Consider the following 17,775-nt stretch of genomic DNA (forward strand, 5'->3'; position numbering starts at 1 on the left):
GTCGAGGTCCTCGAGTAAACAGGCATTGAAATCACTCTTGTATCTTATTGGAGAAAACTCTGCATACGAATGCGTTATGATTGCTTTCATTTGTCTGTGTGTCTTCTATTGCTATTTGCCTGGTTGCTAAGCATTGACAGGTCATGTTTTATATTTGGAGATGTGGATATGTGTTTCCATCATATCAATAAATATGCGAATTTTGCCTTGTGAACTTTTTGTTCAAGTTCAGCCTACTGATATTCTTTCTTTTTCAAGCCATAGGCACTGTTGCTACTAATCTTTTTGCCTGAACTTGTTCATTTGGAGAGACTAACCAGAAATGTTCTCAGTTTCGCAAGCCACTCTTTTTAATTCTCAATGCTAGCCTTTGTCATGATAGAGTATGCTGTCAACTTGGGAATTTTTGACAGAGACTCAGTACCAAGGATAGGGCTGCAAGGGCACGATTTTCTATGGGTGCTGATGTAATAGTAGCTAGTCCCTGTGATGTGTGACATGAAAACTCCTATGTTCGTGTTTTGCTGTCTTTGGCTAACTCTCATGAGACTAACACTACAATGTGCAGTCTATTCGTACAGCATCAGTTTGGGCATGTTCTGAATTATATCTGTATTTATATCCAGCTCTGCAAAGCTTGTCTTCAGCGATCATGTAACACTTTGCTTTATTAGTTGGTTATGTTTAGATGAATCCAGTTGGCTGTGTCTAATCCAGTTATGGATTATGGATTATGTTACAGATCTTGTCTAACGTATAAGGGGCATTGCAGATGGATCAATTCTTGAGCTCACAGGGTTTTCTGGATTTTTTGGAAAGAGGTTATGGATCTATGCGAGCAGGACAAAACCTTGTTGATAAGCTGCAGGAGGCAATGTCAAAGGGGCAAAATCCTTCAGTAATACTTCCTCCTGCAGCAGTTGTACCTGAGTTATTGACCATCTCCGACTATTCCAGTCAAGACACAGGTTAAGACAGCTGTACTTACTCAGGAACTGGTCCAATGTCCTTTAGATTTGACAAACTAGGGGACTTCTTTTGTATAAAAGTCTATTGAATGGGATCATCGAGCCTGCAAATTGAAGTTAGGCTAGCTGCCCCACAGAAATGTGGAGTACCTCCAGAATACCACGACATTTTTTTGCATATGTCATGATACCATTGCTTGTAGCACGTGCTGTTGTAGAGGTAAATTATTAGTATCTTTCTCCATTGAACACGTAAGCTCACTGATAAATGCATGGTTTAAGATTTTTAGTTTCTTCTGTCGGTAAAGAAACAAGGTTGTTTTTTGGATGCTTTAACTCTTAAAATCTAGAGTGAAGGGGATTTTGAGGGTAAGGTCGGGAATGAGACAGTAGCTAGCTACTTCTGATCTCTTTACAAAAATATAAAAATAAACAAATGTTTTTTTTTTTGGGGGGGGGGGGGACAAAACAAGCCAGTACTGCCGCACATAGAGTCGCGTAGAAACCCTTGTTTGAAGTTGTGGCTTGGTCCTCCGGCTATGTCTTGTGACTGCCTTGTATAGGTGGGTGCACAATTTCGTTTACGATAGGTCAACGTGTAGGACACACACACACACACACACACACCTTCCCCCCCTAATTTGTTTGTGAACAGATGGCTTTTCAAGTGTACTTTAGTATGACATTCATAGTGCATCAAAGGATAGGCATTGCATAGATTTTCCCCCACCATTTGTTTGCGAATGGATGGGTTCTTAAGTCTGCTTCGTATGACATCCATCCTGAGGCTTCAGATATGTTTTGAAATTGTGCTACCCACCCTTACTAGCTTTTGTCAAGGCTTCTATATGATGTGTAACATAAAAGGATCTGTGAATGGCCTGTCCTATGCTCATCTGTCCTACTCTACACCCTTCTAGGTGATGGTTACATTCCCTTTGTAGACTCTCCTGTGCTTATATGTCCTACTTGACATTCCCTTCTAGGTGATAGCTCTTGTCATGAGGACGTGATTTCTGTATGCAAACAAACTATGACTACTTTGGCTTTGGGGGACCAGCCTAGAGGAAGTGAAAACAACTTAAGAGGAAGTGAAAACAACTAAAAGTCCCTAGGAATCAATGTAAAAGTGGGGTCTAGTTCTAGGTACATTTACTAGGCCCAAATGCTAGGCCTAAGGTCTAGTTCTAGGTACATTTACTAGGCTCAAGATGAGGAATAAGTGTGACCAAAAAGAGTGGGTTAGAGGCATTAATGAGGTGGCATGACTTGCCACATGGCAGCCGAGGTGTTTGCATGTGCTTGCATGCACTCTCTTTCTCTCTCTAGCGCATTTCAAGGCTCTCTCTTGGCTGAGCGGCTCTTCTCTCCTGCCCCATTACCTTCTGGACTCGTGAATTTTGCTGTCCCCCCTTCCAAGCTGCCGATTTTTGCTGTTGCCTCCTTGTTGTGCGGATCTGCTGCCTTCTTGGGGTGTTCCAGCCAGAAGCGGTAGAGCCCAATGCAAACTTGGTCATGGAAGTGGATCAGTCGTGAGAGCCGCTCCCCTTCAGGTAGAGACAATGGTAGCGTCCCCGGATCACGTAGGAGGTTGGGCAAGCACAGGAAAATGCTCCTCTATCTCAACCACCCCCAATGTGTAGCGGGTGTCCCTACCTCGATCCTCAGGTGATAGGACGAAACCCACATCTGTCCTATGGTGAGTGCATGTGAGACCTCTCTCTTCTCGAGATAGTGGGGTCTGATGATGAATCCCTCCTTTGATACTCTCAGGGATTGGTTGTGGTAGATTTGGATCTTGGTGGGCCTATGAGACAAAAGTACAGTCAGCAGAATAGCTCGTACAAGTTGTTAAGGGCTGGAGCAAAGGGCTCGCTAAGGCCCTTGCTGAGTGGTACGCTAAGCTAGTAATCTCAAAATATCATGTAATGCTAATGCTCCAAATGCATATGAGGGCACCATGGTAGTTTTCAATGAGATGCGAAGATGTGGCACATCTGTAGCTGTCGAGCCATCTCTCATTGTGGCAGGGGGCATGGTCTCTGTGATCTTTGTATTCGATGGGCCATATGGAGGGTCATAGCTCGGGTTGGACAGTCTTCTCTGAGTAGAGCGGCAATGGGATGTAGCCCTGTCTTGTGCGCTCTAGTCATCGTCTCTATCGCAAGCTCCACTGCTCTGCGCTGTCTCTTCCTGCTGATCCATGTTGCACTCATGTCAACTATCTCCTCCTCCTCTATCCCAATGTGTCCTAGAGCTGATTCGAAGGCATAAAAGTCGGGGATGTCTCTGTGGTCGTTTAGTCTCTTGTGGAATTGTCACGTCATGCTGTGTGATATGTTGTAGCAGGGTCTCTCTCTGTCGTCGCATCTCCATCAAAACCAGGCCAACACAAACCTGGTTATGGAAATGGATCAGCCGGGAGAGTGGAAAGAAGCAGTGGTGTCGTGCGCGGATCTCAAATGCAGAGAGAGAGAGAGAGAGAGAGAGTTTATTAAAGTCTTCGGAAGACCAATGGGTCTTTGAGACTGTGAAAAACCTTGTACAAACAAGCTGTGGTGGTGGAGCTACTAAACGAGCATCCACACCAATGCAAATGCAAAATATGCAGAATGTCATTACTAAATCTTAATACAACATAGTCATGTCATGTCGGTAGTCGACTATCTCATCATCATCATCACCATCAAGACATCAGGGTGGATGTGGCAATGGGGCCATGAAATCGGCGATAGAAAGAAAGAAAGAAAGATATATCTCATGGGCTTATGGGACAAAGTACACAGAAAAGCGAACTCATACAAGCCTCAGTGGGCTGAAGCAAAGAGTACTCTAGGACCCTTGCTGAGTATTAATCTTTGCTAACATAATCATAATCATAGAAAACAAAAGAGTCAACTACAACTGCAGAGTGGGCCATATCAATCAATCAATCTATCCAGGTGCTGGGATGAAACCGAAGCCTGGTACAGTGATGGCTCTCTAGTGGGCTGCGAAGATGTCTCGTATCTACGTCTGTCGAGTTGTCTCGCGCTGTGGTGGGGGACGTGGTCTCCTCGCTCTTTGGACTCTCTGGGCTACGTCTAGGGTGACCCCTAGTCTGTGTCGGTCTCCCTTGAGGAAAGCTGGGATAGGTTGGACCTCAATAGAGTGTATCTGGGGGGCTCTTTGTCGCACATGTGGCCTTTGCACCCCTCTCTCGGTGGTACTGTGCCGGCTGCTCATCCAGACTGCTCTCATGTCGGCTAGCTCCTCCTCCACTCCCCTATGCGGGGGCTGACTCAAATGTATAGAAGTCTGTGACGTGTTGCTGTGCCCAGTCACCCTCTATGTCTTGTAGTGGTCTGACCATCCCATGCTGCTCTCTGATCTATCGTAGAAGTGTCTCTCCCTATGTCGCCGCATCTCCATTAGATAATGCCCGATACAGACCTGGTCATGGAAATGGATCAGTGGTGACAAAGGACCGAGACAGTGGTAGCGTCCCCGAATCTCGTAGTAGGTTGGGCAAACACAAAGAAAATGCTCCTCTATCTCAACTGCTCCCAGCGTACATAGCATGCAGAGTCGCTGCTCTCCCTGCATCGATCCTCGGCTGGTGGGATGAAATCCGCATATAACCAATGGCAAACCTCAGTGCATGGGAGACTCCTCTATCCTTGAGATACTGGGGTTTGATAATGAATCCCTCCTCTGATACTCTTAGAAAGTGGTCGCGATAAAACTGGCTCTTGGTGGGGAGCTCCTGGTCCCCCAAGTCCGAGATGTGTGAAGCTGGAGGAGGTCTAGTAACCGTATGATACGGTTGATTGCATGTCGCGGGATCGACTCAGGAGGTGCATCCATGCTGTACTAAAAAGGGGGAAGCCTGTCCATTTGGATACCGTGCTTGGATAGCCATGTAGATATGCGTGCATACCATGTGTCTGCCCCGCTCTCTGCGAGTTGTCAGGATGATTCTAGGGCCAACCTCAGAAGTCTCCAATGGGGTAAGTTCCAGACTTTAAGTCACTGTTTGAAAGATGGCATCAATCTGGAGAGGTGTCATGGTGAACTTTACCTGTACCATCTCATGTGGAACTGAGGGCTTACATCGGATCATCCTAGATCCCATCGTCACCTGTAGCTGCTTGAAGCTCCTCCAGTCTGTCCTCGGAAGATCGCACCCTAGAAAGGTGGTGCATACATGACAGTCGGCTGCAGTAGTGTGTCGAAAAGCCAGCCCTTCATCGGTGGATCTTGGAATTGCTCTTGGAAACACTGCTGCTCTAGTCTAGCCAAAGCACTACGCCCTCGTATGAGCCGAGCCTGGGCTGCATGTTTCATTGTGAAGATGGGTCCTGTGAGGACTGCTCCCAAATATGTGTATGACTGCACTATCTCCACTGGTTCGCCACGATAGGTGAAAGTAAGTCGGTGAGTTAGTGCTCTTGAGGTGTTGAAGATCATAACCTTAGTTTTCCCAAGGTTGACCGTCAGATCTCTCTCTGTGCAAAACACGTCTAATGCTTCCAAATCTCTCTGCAGCCCCTCCGCTGAAGAGGATATAAGGACTATATCAACAGCATATAACAATATCTGTATGAGGAGATCCCCTAGTAATGAGCCCTCGCCATCTAGGCGATCGATGAAAGATGTGATCTCATCAATGTAGAGTCCAAAGAGAGTCGGTGAGAGAGGGCAGCCCTGCTTCACCCCAATGGTGCTCTCGACCCAATTTGATAGACCGCCTGGGGCACAGACCCTGCCTCTTACTGAGTCATATAAACTCATCACACCCCAAATCAGCTGTCGGCCGCTCAAAGGTGCAGCCCTGGCATGTCTCGTGGTCATAGCTCTGCGTCTAACTAGGACTACTGTGACCCCCGTCGTGCGAGACCCTCTAAACATGGAGAGGATGTCCCTGACACGTCCCAGCACTCCTGAAGAACACACACACACACAACGTGAGAAACTGAGCAGGCTGCTCACCACCCAACCATGACATCTACGGGATGTGATCCCGAATCAGATGTCCCCTCCGAGCCACGAGCTGAGCTACTGGCACGAACTCCCAACCAGATCCAAACCAGCCTGGTGTCCCATACCACCAGGTGGCGCTGTGAAGCCTGGGATCTGCTACTGGGCCTTGGGCAACGCTAAGATGTAGGCGCGCGTCCGCGACTCAATCCAGGATTAGACCTAGCACCTGGGAACGAAACTTGCTTTAATTGGCTGATTGAGAACTGAACCCCTGGGCCCCTTTTATAGACTCGGGCCCCAAGCGCCAAAAATAGCGAAGACCTCTAACTGGTTCGTACCCTTGTCATTCAACCCGAGAATCAAGCCTGCCTAGCTCTAAGCCTCCCCAGGCTACCTGAGCTAGTCTTGTGTACCCAGTACACATCAGATACCAATCCGTGCACATGACAGTCCCCAAGTGTGATCTGTGTGTCAACCCTCTATCTGAGTTGTCGGGTCACAGGCTCCAAGTCACGGTTATGTCGAGGCCTCGTCCCGTGGGTGTCCATGTGATCTGGTTGGAAAAACTCCGTGATAGAACTCTAAGAGGGATCGGCCAAGGAAGAAGTCTGCTCTTGTCTTCGTGCTCGAAGTATCCTCTCACGGAGTCTGAGTGCCTCATGAACAAAACCTGCCAAACATCAGTGGTTTGGGTAGGAGATGTATCGAGCCCAAACCCCATAGCTGTCTCTGAAGAGGCAGTAGAAACACTCGTGGATGTCATAGTAAAGAGGATACCTGAAGATGAAGTGCTCCTTTGTCTCAACCTCCTGCATGTCACACAAAGAGAGAGAGAGAGAGAGAGAGAGAGAGAGAGAGAGGAGTTTATTAGAAGTCTTGAAAGACCAAAGAGAAAGAAAAGAAAGAAAGAAAGTTTATGAGAGTCTTCAAAAGACTGATGGGTCTATGAGACAGTGAGAAACCAGATACAAACAAGCTGAAAGGGTGGAGCTACTGAGCAAGCATCAACACCCATACTACATGCTACATAGTCATAAAATGCTCAATACAAAGCCAAAGCATAATGTCCATGTCAGTGTGGCCCTCATCATTGCCACCACAAAGTACATGGGAGAGAGAGAGAGAGAGAGAGAGAGAGAGAGAGAGAGAGAGATTAATGTCCTCGGGAGGCTCACATGCCTATGGGACAAAGTGCAAGCTGTCAAAATGACTTACAACATCTGGATATACTAGAGAGTAGAGTAGTGCACATGACATCTCAGCTCGAAAGTATTATAGCATAATTGCATTCCAAATACTACTATGAAATCATGCTGGAATAACATTAGTTTAAGACCAAGTCTTTGGATCTATGTTTGAAGTCTCGAATGAGTGCTTACCCATCTCAACAAACTGCCCATTTTCCTTCTTTGCATGCTTCCTTCACTTCAGTAAGTTCATTTGCTCTTTGTTTGAGCTGATCCGGAGTGAGTTCTTCCTATCCCCCAATGCGTAAGATCTTCTTTTTTCTTGCTATGGCTCCCTGCTCTTGTACCTCTCCATAAACATCACATTTATCAATCTTGTTATGCATTGTTGCTGTAATTTCCTGTCTCCTTTAGATTTGAGCTGAGTATTGACAATTTCTTGTACCTTGGTCACAAGCTGTGGTGGAGGAGATGCAATACTACATTGCTGTAAAACTTCTTGGATTACCTCTTGTTTGCCATTGCCTTCTCTAGAGCAGCAATGCGAAGCTTTGCATCCTTGAGTTCTCGTTGTAAGAAGTAAATCTTCTCATGTGGGTTTGCTTGGCTTTGAAATTTGTGGTATGTTAAGGCATAGGGGGAGGGTGTGGAAGCCATATCAGCATAGGATGGCGTCTTGCTGGCTGGAGTCGAGGGGAACAGCTTCGTCTTGGGGAATTCCATCAGAAATGACATGTGCAAATCTTTCTTGCCCTTTGACTATATCTAACCCCCAGGGCTAGACCAAGGGCTCAGCCTAGCTTGGGGTTTAAGGGCTGACTATACGAAAAGCTACGATGGGCTAAAGAGGAGAGGGTACGATGCCTGTATGGTAGACGGAATGGAACTGGTATGGGATCAGTAATGCACACTAGTACAGGGCTGTACGGAGAGGTTACGAGACGGACTAGTACATGCTGTATGGAGAGGGTACAATGGACTGGTATGGAGAGAGAGAGAAAGAAAGAAAGAAAGAAAGTGTATTATTGTCCACTAAAGGCCAAAATGGGCCCATGGGACATCAAGAACTCTGCATACAAGATAGCACAAAATCAACGTGCCACAAAGAAGAGGCATCGTCGAATATCAATTTAGTGCTACGCAATACAATGCAAGTGAAAGTACATAATGTCAAATCTGAGCCTAAATACAAAGTAAACTAGATGCAAGGAAACCGCCCCTGGGTGCAAAATGGGGGGATGAGTACAATATGCCAATGCAAAGATACAAGTCCAGGTGTCACGGAGTCTGAGAACCAAAATAATACTGGAAATCCTGTCCATCGACTCTGCCTCCTGCTATGAGAGTACAAATCTGAGCAAAGGTGAGGTGAGCGGCTGGTGGGGCGAGATCTCCATGAGTAAGTCTCCTCCGAAAAGCTGCCATCATCCTGGGATCGTCTGGAGATGAAGCGGTGAGTACGTCCCCTATGTAACAAGATCCTGCGGCGTCTACAAACCATCTCATATGTACATCCACAGGGTGGAGGCATGTGTCCTGTGTGAGCTCTGACCTCCTCGTGCTCCTCCTGGTCTCTGTCCTCTGGTATAGCGTCTGCAAGAGGCCTCGCGGGCCTATGGGACAAAGTACAAAACGGGAAGCAAAGGGCTCACGAAGGCCTTTGCTGAAAGCTAAAGTGCTAAACTAGTGAGCAAAATAGCCAAAGAGTATCAAGTGCTTAGAGCTAACGCTCCTAGTACATGCCCAGTCAAGTTGTCTCGATGCGGTGGAGGGCGTGGTCTCTACGATCTCTGTATGCGATGGGCTACGTCGAGGGTGACGCCTCATCTGTGGCGGTCTCCTCTGAGGAGGACTGAAATAGACCGGACCTCGATCGTACGTGCTTTGGTCACTCTCTGTGTAGCATGTGGAGTGTGTTCCCTCTCGTTTGGCAGCATCATGGCGGAGGCTCTTACTACTAATCCATGATGCTATCATCTCATCAAGCGCCTCTCCCTCAGCCTCCCCGACAGCTGACTCAAATGCATATAAATGGCCAAAGCGTGTTTGTGCTCTGTCAATCTCGGTGACCTGTAGCATCACCCCGTGCTACTCTCTGGTCTGTCGCATCAATATATCTCTCTGTCTTCACATCTCAATGAGATAGAGCCCAACACAAACTTGGTTGGGAAAATGGGCCGTGTAAGCTGAGCCATGCCCCTCTTGATAGAGGTAGTGATATTGCTCTTGGATCTCATAGTAGACTGGGCAGACACATAGAAAGTGCTCCTTTGTCTCGATCTCCTCCATCCGGCATAGTGTGCATATCTTTTGCTCTCTTCGTATGCTTGCATCACTCCCTTTCTCCTTGCCTCAATCCTCAATGATGTGACAAGAGTCGCAATTGTCCGATGGCGATCCTCAGTGCATGTGAGATTCTTCTATCCTCAAGGTATTGAGGTCTGATGACGAGACCATGCTCCGAGACCCTCAGGAAGTGGTCTTGGTGCGTATGGATTGGAGGAGGTCCAGCCGTATGATACGGTTGATCTCATCTCATGGGATCATCTCGGGTGGGGCATTGATGTAGTACTGAAAGGGGGGAAGTTTATCTATCTGAATGCTATGACTACCAAACCATGTGGATACCCGTGCGTACCATGTTGTATCAACACTGCTCTCTACCAGTCGCTTGGAAGACTCCAATGCTAGCCTTGGTAATCACCACTGGGGTAAGGCCCAGACTCGGTGGAGGAATGTCATTGTCTGAAATATGGCATCAACCTTGAGAGGGGTCGTGGCCAACTCCGCTTGTATAATTTGATGGGGACCGAGGGCTTACTTCGAATCATCCTGGATCACATAGTCACGTGTAGCCTCTTAAATTTCTTCCACTCTGTTGATGAAATGTCACTCCCCTAGAAAGGTGCTGCATACATGGTGCTCTGTCTCACCAGGGTGTCAAAAAGCCAAACCTTTATTGGAGGGTCTTGGAAGTGTGCTTGTAACTCCGGTTTTTCCAAGGTGAACTGTAAAGTCTCTCTCTTTGTAGAACATCTCCAGCGCCTCTAGATGTTTCTGCAATCCTTCTATTGAGGATGATGTGAGGACTATGTCATGTGTGTATAGCAGTATCCACACCATCATGTCAGGCAGAAGTGAACCCTCTCCACCTAGGCGATCTACAAGGGTTGTAATCTCATCGATATAGAGCCCGAAGAAGGTCGGATAGAGAGAGAGAGAGAGAGAGAGAGAGAGAAAGAAAGAAAGAAAGTTATTAAATTCTTCGGAAGACCGATGGGTCTATGAGACTGTGAAAATCCTGGTACAAATGAACTGTGAGGATGAAGCTACTAAAATAAGCATCCACACCAATGCAGAATGCAAAAAATGCAAAATGGTAGTACTAAGTACTAAGTACAACATAGTCATGTCAATGGTCAACATATCAATCTCATCATCATCGTCATCACCAACATCATCTAGTGCATTAGGATGGATGAGGCAACGGAGGCATGAATGTGGCAATCGAGTGTTGTCGGCCGCTCACGGGTGTGACCATGTGACGTCTTTTGGTCATAACTCTGTGCCTAACAAGGGCTACAGTAACCCTCGTCGGTGGGGCTCCGACTCTGAACAAGAAGGGGATATCCCCAAGTGTAGTCTGCGCGTCAACCCTCTATCTATGTTGTCGAGTCACTAGCTCTGGGTCACGATCACGTCGAGGTCTCGTCCCGTGGGAGTCCATGTGATCCATGTGATTTGGTAGGAAGAACTCCGTGATGGAGCTCTAAGAGGTATCTGCCACGGAAGAAGTCTGCTCCTGTCTCCGTGATCGAAGTAGCCTCCTGTGGTGCCTAACTGCCTCATGAATGATGTGGGTGACGTGCTAGATGATGCAGGTATGATATTATATTTTTCCGAGACATTCAGAAGATTTGGCTTGGGACAGCATTATCGATCCCTTTGGTACTTGCTGTCACAAATGATGCATGTCTGCAGCTCGTCTTGAGATCATGGACGCCTCAAAGAGTGAACCCTTATTTCGGATGATCTTGCTTGTCATTTGTTGTTACTGGCTGATGCTACGATTGCAAGCTTGAATAACGTTTTGCTTTCTCCTCCTTGGGTTTAAGCTCATGCCATTCCCTATGTGGTCTTTCTCTTCTGATATGCTGTAGCTCAGAGTCCGGTTTCATGGGACTGATTTTTGTACAATAAAGCAGGATGGCTTTCACCAAAAAGTCTGTGAACGTTTCATGAAAAAAAAACTCGGTGTACATACATACATACATGGATATATACATGTATGAATATGTCTATGTATGTACATATAAATACATACAATGTATATCCGGTAGGAAACCTCATACTTTCTACTTCAACTCCATCATTTCGTAGCAATATACACCACTTAATCTCTTCATCTTTTTGCTCAGCCCCATCTTTCCGTTCAAACAGTCCATTTTTTCCATTCAGCATGCTCTTTATTCCCCATCTCTTCCTTTGATAAAGAGTAGAGGGAGACACTAGACGTGAGAGGAATGATGATGATGATGATGAGGGTGCCATGAATAATGATTTTTTTCTGATGAGTTCTAAGTAGGTAGAGAGATGGAGTTGTCTTGTATACATTGAAATTCCTAATTTGCTAAGTGAAAGTCAGGAATCAACTAGCAGGGCTAAATGAGCTCTCACATCTGAGAACCAGCAATCACAGATGGGCAATTGGGGAGGGGGAAGGGGCTGGGGAGCCCCATTGAGTGGTGTGAAATCCTTGGACAAGAGAAATGAATGTTGCGACGTTTTTTCTGGGAATTTCCATTTGTAGAGATGTCTTGTGAACTCCTAATAGCTATGTCATTTCAGGAATGACTCTTAATTGATGTTATAATAGCCACTCATAAGAGAAATGGTTTTATGAAAGAGAGGAGATTTCTCCCTTTTTGGGTATGGTTATACATGGTATCGTCTATCTGATTTAGCAGAGCGGCTGGGTCTAAAAATTTAGCACCTTGTCATTGAATCGTTAAAGAACCACTTAACTGCTTACATTGCATGGATTCGATAAGAAATGAGGATAAGTGAGACACAGAATATTGCCCAATCCCTATCCACCTTGAGGACTGACAGCCTTGTAAAGACTGTCTGTTGGATGTGATCAGAAGAAACTGGTTTGTGGATTTATTATTCTACCTTTATGTGGTTGGAAGCTTCCAAACTTTTGCACTGTTCTGCCCGCTTATGGATACAGCTCTAAGCACCTCGAACAAGATAAATATCTTCCCTTCTCAAAGTTCATGCCAAGTTAAAAAGCATGGATTGATAGATACAGTTTATAGCTGGAAACAACAATGTATGTTGCAAATTAATCTAAATAATCATTGTTTAAATCCTTATGCAGTCATTTTTGGATGTTTCTTTGGATCATTATCTACAAATTTTTATCTCATACAGCACGTTTCTTTGTTTTCATCATAGCCTCAAGAGCCAAGTACCGTTATGACAGATTTCCTGCAAATGTAAGGACACAGGAGCAAGAGGAAGAAAGGAAGTCAGTTTTAGCGGCTGCGATTGCTGCTCTTGATCGTCCAGTGAGACACAATTCAAGGTTTGTGTAGATCTTGCACTGTGGCAAATCAAAGGTCTTCTTGCAGTCATTTCAGTGAGGATAGTTACCAATTATTCGCAGTGCCCCCCCACCCAAATGTTGGAATCATTATGTTCTGTTAGGTGATGCTAATGATGAAGTTTTAAAAGGGATGTGAATAGATTATGATTGGATGCTTTGCAAATCCTGTAAAGTCTGTGAATAGACCAATTTGGTACTTATGTCGCGCAAAAGTGTGGCTTGGCCTTTTTTGCAGCCCTGGACAACTGCAAACATCACCAAAGATGGATGGCCTCTCACCGTTGGAAAGAGCAGTATGGCTTGTGTGATGTTATACAATTAAAATACATATGTTTTTTGTAGATGCCCAGATTTTGGTGCATGTTTCTTTATTTGGGTTTCTTTTTGGAGGGGGGGTATGTAAAGGATTATTGCAAGCTTAATACCTTAGTATGTACTCACTTTTTCTTTATGTTGGTGCAGGCTGAAAGAGAGCGAATGGTATTGGATATAAAGGTTAAGCTGCAAGTAAGGTTTTTCCTTCTTTTAGGGCCTTTGAAGGAATCTAAGACTAGAGTACAATCTACCATGAAGAGCTCCTTTATCATTGGAATACAGCTTAATTTGTCATTTTAATGCTTAGCTCATTATTTTCTTTTATACTGTTTCTCAGATTATATTATCTGTGGTGGTATCATGGCATGCCTCATGCCAATCCGGCTTGTTACTGACATTTTTACTCTTTATGTCAGGGGTTGTGGCAGCGCCTTCTTGTGCTTGGTTCAAAAGAAGATCCGCTTTCATCTTTTGAATATGGCACAATTCTTGGTAAGTTGAACTGAGTTTTCAAGAGATTTACCTCAATTCGTGCTTGTGTACAGCATAGAAAATGTAAAACTTCAGTGTGGAGTCTTGAAGATAAAGACTTTGAAAGTAACAGTATGCAATACTCTGAATTGTAAAATTTAGGATGCTTGTCTTAAGTGTTAAATCTTCTGTTTGAATCAGCATTGATTGAGTCAGATGCAGAAGGAATTGGTGGAAGCGGTTTCATTGAGTGTATTGGTGAACATATAAATTCGGTGACTATCTTAAACTTTACCTGTGTAGCTTTATCATCGAGAGAAGGTCAATGTTAGAAGTGCCCATTATGTCCTGTTTTGTATCTAATCTTTCCTGTTGATTTAATCTAATTGTGTCCTGTTGATTTTGATTACAGGGTTGGACTTGCGTTCTGTCTGAAGAACAATTTATTGCTGTGAAAGAGCTAGTGAGATTTTTTGAATAACTCTTTACGATCGTCCATTTTCTCACCTTATGGTTTCTGAGTGTTCGAATGCATTCAATGTACTTAACCATAGCTGTTGCTCCTGGCACACATAATTTCTAGATCAAGACAGCAGTTAGCCGTGCGATATCTCGGAACGATATGGTCACAGTACGAGACGCCCTTAAGTTCTCTGCCATTGTTCACAGAAAGGACGTTGGCTCTGTTCCTGATTTTGTTCAGCGTCACCTTGGAGTCCTTCCTGTTTGGGATGAACAAAGGTGAGCATAATTCACGTTTTGTGCATGGAATGGCACCAAATTAATCACTAAGCATTGTGTTTTTTATGTTAGGTTTTGGGATGGTTACATGGACAGCCTTTTGGAAAAGGTTGCAGAGAGGTATGGTTTAATGTTTCCAAGGCTATCTTCTTAAGTCTATTAGAATTAAATTAGTGTATGTGGTGTTGCGTGTTACATTGTAAGGAATCCATAATGTACGCAGGACCTGAATGTTCAAATGATAAAGCTGATGCAATTTGTATAAATGTGAAACTAGAGATGTCGATCCAGACACAGAGAAAATCTCTTTTTGGTGTGGCGGTTGGTGCCAAATGTGATTTTTCATCATACCTGGCATCATAATATGCTGACCTAACCAGTCTGCAGCCACATAGTTGTCTGAAGCACTACCCTTGCTTGGATCTGATGCATTGGAACCTGAAACCGTCATTCCAGCTTCTTTCCTTTTCCTCTCTTTCTCCAACCTCTCTTTGCATTCAGTATATGGTGTCCAGGCTTCTTATAATAAGGGCACTTACCCTTATTTTGGGCTGACTTGCGCATTTTCTGAAATTTTCTTTGATGGCTGAGCTGAATCAGTCCCGGACTGAGATCCACCAAAACGAGGCTTGTTTTTTCCTGTTTCCGACAGGGCTTGATCCCACCATGCACAAAGGAATGGATATCAGGTATAATGAACCTCTTGACGAACAAGGCAATGAGAGACATTGCTTGGGCATCTCTCGCATCCAATCTCCTCCGAGCCTAGATAGGAGCAGCAAGGGCCTGCTGGCCTCACTTGAGCTTTCTGCCTAACACACTATTTATCTCCTTGCTGAGATGTACAAGGAGCACAAACTGTCCTTAGAATATACACTCGTTGTGATATGCGTGCACCAACAAAAAGGATCGTTCAAGCCAATGCTTGGCAATGCAAATGAAATGTGATTGTAATAGTTTAGAGCTGAAAAGAGTGGACTGAATTAATAATACAAAAAATGTAGTTGTGCTCATGCGATCTAGACAGCAAAATACCCCAAAGTCTAGACCATATATGGCAATAAGCCATCGATGAAGCTAGAAAGCTTGAGTAAAGACATGGTTTTTGATTTCTGTTTTGACAGCTTCAAAACAGCTCCTGTGTAGATTCAAAAACTTCTGTGAAAATGTTGCACCAACAAAAATTATTGTTTTGCAAGCCAATGCTTGGCAAGGGATATGCAATCTGAAAAAAGTAGACTGTTTGGATAGTCCAAAAACCATAGTTGTGCTTTCCAATTCGGACAGAAAAATACCACAAAGTGTGCACCAAAAATGGTAGATACCCCACAGTCGATAAATCTAGAAAGCGCGAGCAAAGAATTCTGATTTGTACCCTGCAAAATCTGATCTAAAGCTATGTTTGACTGCAAGAAGCACATGTCATGACAAGAGAAATGACTATTTTGTCATAAATAGACATTGGAACATTATTACATGAAGTGCCAATTTTATGGTGTGACATATGTTTGTATTTATGATGGACATTGGCCGATATTGTTATAGTGATGGAACATTTGAGTAGATAGGGGCCGCTGAGTTGGAGCCATTGCTTGAGACGGCACCAAATACCTCAATATTGACAACTACAAAACCGCTTCTCTGTAAAATAAAAAATTACGATGAAAATGCAACTGTTTTTGTACAGTCCTTGAGCAGAGACAGCTCAAATGCATCCAGATGACTGCGAGGCAGCTATTGCACAGTGGATAGGATCTTGAAATGTGAGCAGGCTGCTCTGACAACTGTCTATTGCAGGTCAGCCTAACAGTTAGCCGCTTTGGTCAGCCCTGAACAGCAGCATGGGCCCTGGGAACTTTCGAAACAGTCTCCAATTGAAGCGCCTGTCAGATCCCTGTATTTCAAGTGCTTAGGCATCCTGCCCCAAAAAGCTAGTTGGTGCTGATGTTGAGAAATAGTGTAACTGGCCTTCAAAGAACTAAAGGGCAGTAATCTTCATCTACTCAATCATAAACCTCATAAATAGCCACAATGCAAGCTTTAGTCGCTTCAATCACTTAATAGTACTTAGAAATAAACTTCAACAACAACAATGGGGAGGCTAGAATGCCCCTTCTCAGTGAAAACAGTACACAACACGCCCATTGGCTCCAAATGCCTTGGCGCCCCTTTCGGTATTTATTTAAAGCTTCTGAATGGAAATGCTTTACACCAGGGGTTCGCGTCCATTGGGAAGTTCGTAGTACATTTGATAGATGACATTTTAGTTTATAGCAAAAGTATTACTAAACATAAGGAACACTTAAGAAAAGTGATTTGCGAATGAGCTAGTCTCTTTGTAAATAAAGGAAGACGTTAACTTTGAATGTCCGGGGTTTGTCATACTTCCCGATGGGGTTGAAATGGATCCGAAGAAGGTGGTTGCTATTATAATATGGCCAAACTGAAGAATGAGACAGCTTTGTGGCCACTTTTAGAAGACATATTAGAGTATATTCTGATATTGTCTCACGTTAATCTTTTTAACCTTAGATGAAGTATCCTATGTTTGGGGAAAGAATCTAGAAGCGAGTTTCGACATAGTACTGAGTAAAGAAGCAGCTACGGAAGGGCCCCTGTTAAAGATTGCTGATCCTCATTAACCGTTTTTCTTAGAAACTGGTTTATTGTGAGAGGAAAGTAGTCTTGTAGTTGTACTTTGTGTTTTCCAACGGTTGACTCAGCAAGAGTGGGGTCAATAAATATGTTTTTGCCTCCAAGCATTGAAGGGACAAAGATATGCCTAATTTTTTGGTCAACCATTAAGAGAGAATTTGATCCATAGATCGTGCATCAAAAGGTATGATTATAATGGTATTGTAACGTAGGTTAGTCAATTGTAAGCTTGACTTTGCATGGTTTACAATCCAAACATTTCGGAGATGTTTTTGATGTTCTCAGATTGTGGGTCACAAATTTGCATATTTGGTTGTGCATAGCAGGTCACATTGCATGTGTGAGAATCAATGCAAATACTTCAAAACGTGGTTGCCATACAATAATACTCAATTTATACTGAATGTACTCGCAACTTTATTGTGTTTGATTAGCCTCCACTGTACCGAACTTGGGAAAAAAATAGAGATTATGTATGCTATTTAACCCTACTTCATGTTTTACTTTCACAAGTCTCCATGCAAGGGAGAAGGAAGCAAAAGTAGTTTCTAGGGTCCAAATGGATGGTAGTGATATATGTTGTACTGGAGCTTCTTGAATGCTTAAGGAGAACAGGAGATTCAAGGACAAGAACATGAAATGAGAAGTATGGCTTGTGATACATATTTGAGTTGGGCTACCAAGCATATTTGCACTAGCTGCACTAGTTTCTTAGGCGATGCAGGCTTATTAGAGCTTCTGCATCTTGTCTCAAACTACTGAGAAAGGCCATTGGCAGGATTTAATGTCTGTTCTTGCTTAATGATCATCCCAGATTGACTTCTTTTATTGTACTTCTATTGTTTTACGCAACCTCTTTATTTGT

The 17,775-nt window shown here is 44.2% G+C and overlaps 1 protein-coding gene across 2 annotated transcripts in view; it reads left to right on the forward strand.

Annotated features, from left to right (window-relative positions):
- SCD1 (stomatal cytokinesis defective / SCD1 protein (SCD1)) overlaps positions 1 to 17,775 on the forward strand; it is a 181,383-nt gene that overhangs the window by 106,769 nt on the left and 56,839 nt on the right. For both annotated transcript variants that reach the window (XM_087389222.1, XM_087389221.1), the window contains exons 11-19: positions 773 to 968; positions 12,578 to 12,707; positions 12,964 to 13,021; positions 13,191 to 13,235; positions 13,460 to 13,535; positions 13,716 to 13,789; positions 13,927 to 13,977; positions 14,098 to 14,255; positions 14,328 to 14,375. In XM_087389222.1, coding sequence (XP_087245348.1) covers positions 773 to 968; positions 12,578 to 12,707; positions 12,964 to 13,021; positions 13,191 to 13,235; positions 13,460 to 13,535; positions 13,716 to 13,789; positions 13,927 to 13,977; positions 14,098 to 14,255; positions 14,328 to 14,375 — 836 coding nt within the window. The remainder of the gene's footprint in view (positions 1 to 772; positions 969 to 12,577; positions 12,708 to 12,963; positions 13,022 to 13,190; positions 13,236 to 13,459; positions 13,536 to 13,715; positions 13,790 to 13,926; positions 13,978 to 14,097; positions 14,256 to 14,327; positions 14,376 to 17,775) is intronic.

Source organism: Dipteris shenzhenensis, chromosome 18 (assembly GCF_047967505.1).
Source record: "Dipteris shenzhenensis isolate YYH24624 ecotype China chromosome 18, Dip_SZ_1.0, whole genome shotgun sequence".
NCBI lineage: Eukaryota > Viridiplantae > Streptophyta > Polypodiopsida > Gleicheniales > Dipteridaceae > Dipteris > Dipteris shenzhenensis.